Raw genomic sequence first — 12,287 nt, 5'->3', positions numbered from 1 at the left:
AAAAAAAAAAAAAAAAAAAAAAAATTTTATTTACTCAATATTTATTTAAAATGAATGAATCCACACATTGATGTGCATGTATGTAAGTTAGAGATACATTTTGCAGTCATGGCATTAACATCTGCCACAACTTCTAAACAAATAAACATATATATTTTTATATCTACAGAAGGAAGCCAAATGTAGGAAAAATATTTACTTCTATTCTTTAATCACTCTCATTTTCCTTTGTCTTCTCAACTTTTGTCAATTGTTGACCAACCTTCTGCACCCCTTCCTTGAAACACGTGTCTCCCTTGGCTTTGGTGGCATTGCACTGCCCAATTTTTCTCCTACTTATCTGATTACTTTTTTTTGGTGTCTACTGGCTCATTCTTCTCCCACTCCAATTCCCTGCTTTTTGAATGTGCTCTAACATTTTGGGCTCAGTCCTCTGTTTTCTTCTCTTTTTCTTTTGCCTTCTTTAGCTTATTCTTTTCCCAAAACTTTACCTATTTCCATTTGAATGACTCCCCTTAACAAGTATACAATAGGCAATGAGCATATGAAGAGCCGCAGAATCGCTACACTAATGAAAGATATATGTATTAAAATGAGACAATTTTACAACCATCAGGTTTACTAAAGTCAGAAAGTCAGGTGACACAGGTCTACAGTTGCATATATGAAACTCTGAAGGTATTTCAAAATACAGAATGTCTCATATTTTAAAAAAGTAAAAAGGCATGGATACTGTATATAGCATAGGGAATAGTATCCTGTAACCAAGTATATTAACATTTCTGTAATAAAATGTACAAATAGTCATATTTAGTAGGATAAAGACTGTAAGTAGCCTCATCTTAGCTCAGGTAAGATTTTACAGCCAAATGAATTTGATGTAAATTTATATTTTAAAAAACTTGTGGTTTTAAGAGTTTTTGGATTTTAGAACTGGGCTAGCTAGTGTCAACAAAGAACAAGAAAAGGGAAAAGAAGCTTTACATACTGCTGATAAGAATGTGAATTACTGTAACTATTTTGGATAATAATCTGGGAGTACTTCATGAAGTTAAATAATTACATGCCCCATGACTTGGTAATTCCAGCCCTAGGCATAAACTCTAGAAAAGGTTTGTACAATAAGTGTTCGCAAGTAAAATGTGAAGAATATTTACATCATCAGAAGCAAGAAATCTGGTGTTCACATAGATTTTGAAAAGCAGAATAAGATCTGTATTAACATGCCACTTTATAAATTAAAATCACAAATATACACAAAAAACAACATATAATATTCAAGGATACATTAATATTCAAGGACTTATATAAATATAATAGCATGGCTGCAATTAAATGGAATTGAGGATAAAGGGAAAAGTAATAAACTGAGAGGAGCTTTGCACAGACCAATCTGTATATACTGAGGAGTACTATTAAATCAGCTCTCTGCACCTGGGGCCCAGAGAGAAAGAAGAAAAAACATAATCACTTTTGTCTACCTAGGTATAAATATAAACCCATACATTCACATGTGCAATATCATAGATGACAGAACACATTTATTCCCCATTTATGCTCTACTCCTAAATACTTAATTGGGGTTGGCATATACTATAATTTTGGAGGTCTGAAGAGAAATCTAGCCATAAATTAACATTTAATTAAAATTATTTTTATTACCACTTATGTTCTTTCATCTTCTTTATTCTACGTAAAGCTGCTGGAGACTATGACACTGTCATCATCTGGTTGTTAGGCAGAAAAGGAATACCCAGAAAAGCCATTTATCTTTTGGACAGAAGCCCAGTTTCCATTTTATCTTCTCACAGAGTATAAATATATAGCTTTATACTATTTTAAAATTCTTATCTCTGATTAGAAAATGTACACAGACTTATTTGCCCAAAGGAGTCTACTGGTAACTCCATTATTAAAGGAAATGCTATTTTATTTTTAGCATTTTGTAAATGCCAATGGTATACAATAACATTCAATATCTGAATCATTATACAACTTGATAACCATAAAAACTGAGAAGCCCTAGAACTATGTTCTTCCTCTACTCTTATCTCCATACCTAACTATAAGAAGAGCATTAGAACAGAGTCCCAAAGAGTAATCACAATACTTTAATATTTTCTGGTTGTCAAAATGCATTAGTAGGAAATATTACTCTAGAAAGATCACTCAAAATCTTTAATATGATGAAAGATTTCCTGAGCTAGAAATATACTATATGATTTTCATAGCAAGAGGTGTGGAATCATAACAATACATATAAACAAATGATGACCTATCTCCTGAACATAAATTAGTCTCCAACAGTCCACATCTGGCTCTGACAAAATGTTTACCTAGAGTCTACTGGAGATAATAAACTACATAATATCCCATCAGGATTGCCCTTATCAGAGTGGTTTTAGTTTCTGCTGCAAACTGTTAATCGGGTTGAAGATTATTTAGATATATTTCTAGGACTAAGTAGTCAACTAGGATCTTTGGTTAAAAAAAAAAAAGGTATGAGAAAATTCACAAGGGAAAAATGAAATGGAAAATTTCTTTGCTTGAATACTTCTCTAAGTTTCGAGTTCTCTTTATGCCCAAGTTTGCCATAAAAATGTATTCGTATAAGGTTTCAAACCATGAGCAAAGAAATACCATGTTTCTACTTTGCAGAAGGTAAAGAAACAGGGCTTATTGACAAGAAGGAAAACAAAGTCTAAAGGGGCTCCCAAAACTAATTAAATAACTAATATATGGTTTGCACAAATAGACCCAGAACAACTCAAATCATAACTCTTTTGCCACTTAATCTAATCTTACCTTTCTTTCATAAAACTCTTGACTATATCAGTAAGGAATAAACTTTTTCTAAACTACTTCTGTTGGTAGACAGATGATGTACGTGCATTTACAGGAAGAAGTGGACATAATTTTTTTTTAATCCACTCCTTCTTATCAGGGAATATCCTGGTAAGGAGTGGTTAAGCAGGGAGGAATACTTTTCATTTTGTTTACCCTTAAGTTTCTCTCTCCAGTATCATTAAAAAGACTAGGAAAGTTTTACATATACATCTCAACAATTCAAAAGCAGCATTTTTGAAAACCTTAAGCTTGTGTAATTATTTTAAAAAGGAAAAAAAAAAGACACAAAATTATCAATATAAAAACCAACTCACCAATGATGCCACTATCTCTGCTTTCAAGGGTAGAGGTTGGACTAGTAACAGCCCCATAGCTGCAGTCCTTGGCAGTTGCATTTGTACTGATGGGTGGGAGTGTAGAGCAGGGGCTACTGGCTGGTGGAGAGGCAGTGCTGCTAGTCAGGGTGGAACAAGGACTTATCCGCTGGGTGATTGCTGAGGTCTGAAAAATCGGAATTATGAATAAGTAAGATAACCTGACCAGCTGTTAAAGTATATTTTAAGATAAAATAAATGCTCTGATGAAAAAAAAAAAAAACCTACATGCATAGCTTTTGCATTTATTAGGCTCTATTTGTTTTTGCTTTCTCGGATAAGGACTTTGGGGTCTACAAATTAATGTGAAACTTGATGAACTTAACATTAACAGAGACTGTTGCCAGTTTTGCTGCCTACGAAATTTCCAGTGACAAGTGCCCTATCATTGCCATTCATTAACAGAATAGAGAAATTTTTTATCAAGCACGTTTTCCCTGTTATTTGTAAGTTTTCCTTGCAATCAATAAACTTTTTGAAAGACCTGGAACTTTGCCTTGTTAATCATTTTCTTTCTTTCTTTCTTTCTTTTTTTTTTTTGAGACAGAGTTTTACTCTTGTTGCCCAGGCTGGAGTGCAATGGCGCAATCTTGGCTCACTGCAACCTCCGCCTCCCAGGTTCAAGTGATTCTCCTGCCTCAGCCTCCCAAGTAGCTGGGATTACAGGCATGCGCCATCACACCCGGCTAGTTTTGTATTTTTAGTAGAGATGGGGTTTCACCATGTTGGCCAGGCTGGTCTCAAACTCCTGACCTCAAGCTACCCACCTGCCTCGAACTCCCAAAGTGCTGGGATTATAGGTGTGAGCCACCGTACCCAGACAATAATTTTCTTCAGATGGAAGGGAAAAAATAATCTCTATAGCTGGGAAGAAATAAAGTTCTTAATGCAAGGTAGTGTCTTTTTGATACACAGGAAGCTGTCCAGAGACAATACATGAATGCAGGGAAAAATGCCTTATTCTAAAAGTTTGTCTAATAAAACAGAATATTAATTTAATACAAACCTAAATAACTTCTCTGTAACAGCATTATAGCCTGAGATCACTTTGTATCCTGAATGATTCTTACACTTGAAGTTATTTACTTTTTAAGTTTTGTTGTGAAGGAATAAATAATTGCTAAAAAGGTTGGTGATAATATATTTTGGTTTACCTAATTTAATGACAATTCACTTTTCTTCAATTCTTTCTACACAAATTACTACAATAGTGAATAAAAGTATAGTTTTTCAAACACTAAAAACATTTTATCTTTTTTTTTTTTTTTTTTTTTTTAAATTTGAGACGGAGTCTCACTCTGTCGCCCAGGCTGGAGTGCAATGGCACAATCTCGGCTCACTGCAACCTCTGCCACCCAGGTTCAAGTGATTATCCTGCCTCAGCCTTCTGAGTAGCTGGGATTACAGGCACCAAATACTGCGCCTGGCTAATTTTTGTAGTTTTGGTAGAGATGGGGTTTCACTATCTTGGCCAAGCTGGTCTTGAACTCCTGACCTTTTGTTCTACCCACCTCGGCCTCCCAAAGTGCTGGGATTACAGGCATGAGCCACTGTGCCCAGCCAACATTTTATCCTTTTTAAAATTATTAAGTGATCAGCAGCAAAATTACTTGAAGACGCACTAACGATAAATTTAACATTTTTAAATGTTAAATTTAAAAGAAATCTTTCTTTCAACTTCTTTACAAATAGAGTCTCTATTCATACTCTTTCTGCTAGAATTTAATAAATGGAGAATATGTTGATAACTAGCTATGAGAATATTAAGGCTCTTCAACTCATCCTGAGACGATTTCCAGATGCAGTCCCTTGTATTTAATCATCTGTGTTGAATCTAGGCTTTGCTTTTAATTTAAATACTATAACCAGGTTACAAAAGATACATTAGACTCAACCAAGAACAAGTGACATTCTCATTACCCCCCAACCAAGTAAATCTTTTCAATCGTATCAATAATATTAGAATCTGATTTTTCTTAACAACACAGTAAGCTCTCAAATGTATCCAAATTTCTCTTCTACTGTATGTTACCTCTCCAGAGAAGAGGAGAGTTTCAATTTTTAAAAATCTCTATTTTTATAATATTATGCTGGTCTACCAGAGCAATGATTTTTTTTTTTTTTTTTAACCTTAAAACCTTTTTTCCCTTACAGAGCAATGACTCCTAATTAGGCACACAGTAATATCACTTGTGACATGTAAAAAACAAACATGCAAGCTCTCTCACAAAATTGACAGATACTGGGCCCCCACTCAAGACTTAGTGAATTGGAATCCTTCAGGTTAGAAATGTGGCAAACAATTTTTAACCTCCCACTCCCATTCTGAGACACATGTGGGTAGATGAAATGAACTGTACTCAGGTCTTTTACATTAGATATAGCTATAGTCATCCCACATTGGAAAAGTTTTAGGCCCAGCATGGTGGCCTATGTCTGTAATCCCAGCACTTTGGGAGGCTGGAGGCAGGTGGATTGCTTGAGGCCGGAGTTTGAGACCAGCCTGGCCAACATGGCAAAATGCCATCTCTATTAAAAAATACAAAAATTAGCTGGGTATGGTGGTGGTGCATGCCTGTACTCCCAGCAACTCAGGAGGCTGAGGCATGAGAATCACTTGAACCCAGGAGGTGGAGGTTGCAGTGAGCCAAGATTGTGCCACTACACTCCCGCCTGGGCAACAGAGTGAGACTCTGTCTCAAAAAAAAAAAAGAAGAAGAAGAAAAGTTTTATTATGGTATGAATCTATTACTTTTATAACAACTCATTTTTGTTCTTAGACAAGATTCTCATTCTGTTCTTTGTGAAAGACAATCACATTATATGCATAATATTGACAACGTGGAGGTTAAGCCCAAACGGCGCTTACTTATTTTTACTCTAAGTTATTTTCTGCACATATCACAGAATGTATACTTCAAAAGCTTTAACTGTAAAACCAAAGCTTAAATATCAAGCCATTTAGAAAACAGAAAATTGTTCATGGCTTACGACTTAAAAGGCAGGCCTTATGTTTATTTAAGGAGACTAGTTAATGAGCTACAGAAAGACAACATTTATTCTCCATGCTGTAGGCTAAAATGGACATCTATTTAAGCCACTGCACTTCCTAAACCTTTTGGTGTTTTTCCCATTGCCCTTAATGTTCTCCAGAAGAATCCTAAGAAAGCTCCTAATCTGGATCTCTTAAAGGTCCTACAAATGTACAAGGTAAGAAGCAAAAGAGGAAATTAATAAGGTTACTGGAATACTTGGAAACTACTGAAAGAATAAAGGGGTCAGGTGAATATCACTTTCATGCTTTGTTTTTCTGCAGAAAAATGATGTATGCTGACTTGCATTAGATTCTGTCATTACTATTTTGAGAATATCATCACTACATGATCTTCCTAAGCACAGCAGTTTATCTTTGTTAATATACTGTTTAGCTCAGAAGAAAGTCACCAAATTAACATGACCTCCTACTTCTTAATAATCTTCCTGAGACCAGAAATTCCAGGGATCAATTCAGTCACTTTCTTGTGTGGTTCCAAGATAGTTCCAGCGTATATTACACTGCAAGAAGGCTATCATTTAGCTTCACTATTAATATTTTACATTTGTATAAAGCTTAAAAATGTAAAAATATTTTTATATGTTATCTCATTTACTCTTTGTCAACACGGTATGAGAGGCATAATGCATGTTATTTCCCCCACTTAAGAAATGTGAAAATGAAACCAATGAAAGTATGAAAGCTATGATGTAATTTCCCCCAAATCACACAGTTGCTGCATATATTTATATACTAATTATACTGCATATTATTTTATACTTTTTATTTATATGGCATTTTACAGCTTATAAAGGATTTTCATATTCATGATTTAACTTGATCCTTTCAACAACCCTGTCAGGTGTTATTATTTCATACTACACTGGAACAGTATGGTGTGGCTGTTAAGAGCACAGTTTATAAAAGCAGACTGCCTGGATATGAATATCATTCCATCACTTTCTGGCAGTGTGTTTCCATCCCTTATTTGAAAATTGGAATACAAATGAACTCCATCCACCACACTGGGTTGTGATGAAGCTTTAACAAAATAGTGCAAGTAAAATATTAGTACAATAATTGGTACACAGCAGGTATTTAATAAATGTCAGTATTATTACCTATGAAAAATATAAAGCTCTGAGAGGTTAAGTGACATGTCCAAATTTACAAAATGGTAGGTGGAAGAGTTGTAACTAGAACACAAATTTTCTCCCTTCTGGTTCAATGGCTTTTCTATCATATCATATTGCTTTAATTATATTAAATCAATGATACTGCTCATTTACTTAAGATTGTTATTCAGTAACGTTCAAGTAAGGCGTACTCCATAGACTTGTGACTTTATACAGAAGTTACTGTGACATGCAGAATCTCAAGAGCAACAAGTACATATTTTATAATCCAAGGAAATGTAGCTGTGTAAAAATGACAGAGTCCTTGAAAAATATTCAGGTTATAAGATATAAGACATCAAGTTACCTGGTCATTATTAGAACAGTCACATTTTAACTTGACATGAATATCAAGAAATGAGAGGTGAAACAGATGTTTTATTGATCCCAGTTTTAAAAAATCCCTCAACAAGATCATTCCCATTTTTTATTCACAGGGCACAGCATACTGACATAGTTACAATGTAAATTGATTTAAAAAAATCACCAGCTCTGACATCATGAAACATACATTCTTGTTATGAGGTAAAACAACCCTGCAACTAAACATGTAATGTAGTATCAGTTAATGGTAAGAGCTATGAAAAATTAAAGTAGAAGGATAAGGGGATATAGGGATGGGCAGGTGCAATTATTAGAAGAGGAATTAAGACTTCTCTGAGGAGGTAACATTTAGGCAGAACCCTGAATAAGTGAGGAAATGAGTTGTGGGGGAAGAACATTCAAGTACAAATGAATATAGTTGATGTGTCTGGCAAATGACAAGGAAGCCAATGTGGCTGGAGAGCCGTGCGTGAAAGGGAGAGGGGTAGGAAGTGATGTAGGAGAGGTAGCAAGTAGCTAGATCAGGTGCAGCCTTCTAGGCCATAGTAAAGATTTTACATTTTATTCTAAGTATGATGGGAATACAGGAGAAGATTACAAGCAAAGTGACAGAATTGGATTCACATTTTACAAGGATCACTCTGGTTACTGTGTGAACACACTACAAGGGGGCAAGAGTGGAAGCAGAGACCTATTAGAAGGCCCATTTATTCATATAATAAATACCTACTGAGCACCTAGTAAAGACAGTAATGTTCTAGGGACAGAGGATATGGCAATGGGTAGAACAGGCAAAAATTCCAGCCTTCCAGTCTTACATTCTAGTACCTATTGCAGTAGCACAGGCAAAAGATGACAATGGCTTGCACTTGGGTATAGCAGTGGGAATAGTGAGAAGGGATCAGATTGAGTACATATTTTGAAGACAGGGTCTATGATTTGCTGAGAGAGTGAATGTGGGTCTGATGAAGTCAAATGGCTCCAATGCTTTTGTCCTAAGCAAGTAGGTGATACCATTTATTCATATGGGAAACACTGCAGAAGGAACAGATTCTAGGGAGAAATCTGACATGTTAAGTTTGAGATACATTTTAAACATTAATTAGAAAATATAATGTGGGAAGCTACATATACAAATTTCAAGTAAAGGGGAAAAGGCAGGGCTAGAGATAACCAGGAAGTTAAGATAGTATTTAAATAATGTGCAGCTAGCAAAACCAATAACCTAGGAGTGAGACTTGAGAAGAGCGCCCTGGAACATCTGAAATTATCCACATGATATATAAATATATTCAAATAATCCTGTATATCTCATTGTAATGAAAGTAATATGTGATACAGAATCTTCACTAATATTTATTAATAAAATATGCAATTTAAAATTAATTTGTCATCTCCTGAATAAAACACTTCACTATCAGACATTCACGCTGAAGATTAAGATCATATAAATGAAACTGACTCTAGTACTTTCTTTTGCTACATTTAAACTGAAAGACATGAAAATAGCAAAAAGAAAGAAAACTACAAAATATTTTTTAAATTGCTGATTTTTTTAACTTTCTGAGATGGATACTTAGAAAATCCCCAAACATGTAGACACTGAGTAATATACTTCTAAATAGCCTTTGAGTCCGAGAGGAAATCACAAAAAAATTAGAAAACATTTAAAATTGAAATAATAAAAACTAAGTATAACAAAACTTGTAGGATATAGCTAAAGATGTGCTTAAAAACAAATATTAGTTTTAAATGTGTATTTTAGAAAAGTAGAAAATTTAAACTAATGATCCAAGTAATCTTTTAGATACCACTTTCTAAATTATCATTTTGTAACTGATAAATTCAACTGTGGTTCCGGTAATTGGAATCTCTGAAAATTTGTTGAGACCTGCTCCACAGCTCAGCATATCATCAATTAGGTAAATAATCCACATGCACTTGAAAGGAACGTATACTCTGCAAATTTGGGGTGCAGTGCTTATATACGTGTCAATTTTATTTGTTGGCTTGCTCATTCATTCATTCATTAAATCAATCAAAACCTAAAAGTGGCTTTTTCGGTTGTAACTCTAAGACTAAAGCTAAAAGATTATTCATAAACTGAAGAAATAATAGTGATTATGGAAAATTAAATTGTATTCTAGGCCTCAAAAGGCATTCTTGAGATTATTTCTGACATAATAAGCTGATTCATACCATATTTCTCAAAGGTGATAGCAAATGGCTTACCTGATTTTCATCCTGTACTTCCATGCTGTATTGGTCACCTGGCTGAACTTCTGTGACTTTCTCTCCAAGGAGGAAACCCAGACGAGTCATGAGTGTGTTTGCTGCCTCATCTACAGATGGAGGGGGGCCAAGCTCCTGTTCAGCATCACCTGTAACAAGAAGGCATTGAAGAACATGAATCTTTCAAAATAAAATGGTCTAGTTCTGCAACTATTCATACATTCACTTTGGTCATTTCTTTAGTTTTCACATTTTAACTCAAAAATGACAAGGTCATGAGGATTTTCTTGGACTACTCATTCTCAATATAAATTTGCTTCCAAGTACAAAATTTACACGAATCAAATAAAAATGAGCCAGGGAACTCAAAATGATTAAAAATGTGAGGTAAAAAAAAAATTTACCTAAAATGAGTATCTGTTTATGTTGACTTACTATCCATATTTATTCAGGTTTTGTTCTAAATTGAGAGCATTTAATCTCACCTTGTAACAATCCACAGTAGCACAGATTTTAAAGGACATTACAAAAATCCTTTTATGGGGTCAGATATACTCATCAGCATTACAAACACTAACTGTAGTGTTATATGGTTTGATGCCAAAACACAGCAGCATCACTACACACAATCACATCCTATTATTTAGGATATTCAGTATTACACAGTAAACCACTCCAAATGCCAAGAAGGTAAGATCTGCATTGTTATTATTCCATTTAACTTTATACTAACGTCTCTAATAAAGTCACAAGCTGGGGGTCAGAGATAGGGTATATGTGTATTTTTGCATATTAGTACTGAACTCAAATGTTCCATCTGTGAAAAATCTCTATAAAACTCTCACTGAATGTATGTTAAGGTACACAAAACAAAGCTCTATTTTTCCTCTCCTATTATCCTCCCAGAGGCAACATAAATATACTGCTCTGCCACAGAACAGAAATAAGAGAATCAGTAGGGTTATTTTTATATTATAAACATTTAGATACTTATTTTTTTTCTCAAGAATAATTGGAAGCTTCTTATTCCTTGATAAAATGAAAAGGCAAAACTGGTCTCTTCAAATTAATGAATAACACTTTCCTCCCTCCTAAAGGTTAAACTAACCAATCTTTTGCAAATTTTTCTCATCATAGATTCCAGACCTCTAGATATTCTGGGGCTCTATTTCACTGTCTCCTACAAAGTTATTCTGATAATTAGTAAGTGTTTTCTATATACATGGTTAACAACAGATATGAGAATTTATATATAACATGGAGATATAGTCATTGACTTTGAAAAGTTTATAATCTATATGGAAAATAAAATAAAAGAGTATATATTTATTTAGCATATACTTACATAATGCTTATGATGCACAAGTCACTAGTGTAAACACTTTACATATGTTATCTTACTTAACTTTCATAACTTTAGATTCCGCCTTCTAAGGTACAAATTATTACCCTCATTGTACAGATGAGAAAATAGAGGCACAGATAAATTAAATTATTTGCTCAAAGTAACAAAACCAGTAAATGGTAGAGCCAGGATTAGAATTTGAGCTCCCTGACTCCAGAATTTATGCTCCCAATGAGCACAACAGTGTCTTCCTCACTGGAAAGAAATATTACAAATAGTGAGAATATCTGAATAAGAGATAACTTGTAATAATAGGCGTATTGCTTATAGTATGTTAATCTCAATAATCCTAACAAAGCATGTTGATCAAATGGAGGTTCTTAAGAGACAGATAACTGCAACCCTTTCTACATTACTACTTCCAGTACTTCCAAGTACAAATGCAGAAAGAAGTTCAAGAATTCTTCTGTGGGTGGCTATATTACATACTGCTACCACACCAGGTCCTTTTCATCTGGTTTGACTGGTATTTTTTTACACCTTGCTAAATCTACTTTTTCTTTCCTATTTACTTACCTCGTCTCAAAATATCATTTGAGGATGACATTAATATGATATTATCTGCTGTGCACTCTATAATGAACGAAATCCGATACCAGGTTATGATACGAAAAAACTATCTTTGGCAATTACGTTTGTTTTGAACTTTTCTTATTTGTTGATCTTGAGTAAAATTTTATACATTATGAAAAGGCCTAGTAGATGAATTAGTGGGGGCTTCTCAAATAACAGACAGAGACCTGTGAACCCTTCCATCTTAAGTCTTAGATTACCAACAGCTGCCTCTGTCTCCTCTTCCTTAAAGTATGCCAGGATTTCTGGTGGAAGAAAGTAAAACCAGCAGAGGCACCTCCTTTCTGGTTTCTAGATTACAGACTTCACTGTGAGTAACCTCT

The 12,287-nt window shown here is 34.4% G+C and overlaps 1 protein-coding gene across 3 annotated transcripts in view; it reads right to left on the bottom strand.

The window, feature by feature from the left end:
• TANC2 (tetratricopeptide repeat, ankyrin repeat and coiled-coil containing 2) overlaps positions 1 to 12,287 on the bottom strand; it is a 469,283-nt gene that overhangs the window by 216,721 nt on the left and 240,275 nt on the right. For all 3 annotated transcript variants that reach the window (XM_026448069.2, XM_026448070.2, XM_026448071.2), the window contains exons 5-6: positions 9,987 to 10,135; positions 3,162 to 3,348 (exon numbers count right to left, since the gene is read on the bottom strand). In XM_026448069.2, the coding sequence (XP_026303854.1) occupies positions 3,162 to 3,348; positions 9,987 to 10,135 (336 nt within the window). The remainder of the gene's footprint in view (positions 1 to 3,161; positions 3,349 to 9,986; positions 10,136 to 12,287) is intronic.

This window comes from Piliocolobus tephrosceles, chromosome 16, assembly GCF_002776525.5.
Source record: "Piliocolobus tephrosceles isolate RC106 chromosome 16, ASM277652v3, whole genome shotgun sequence".
Lineage (NCBI taxonomy): Eukaryota > Metazoa > Chordata > Mammalia > Primates > Cercopithecidae > Piliocolobus > Piliocolobus tephrosceles.
This window is presented reverse-complemented; position numbering and strand designations above follow the sequence as displayed.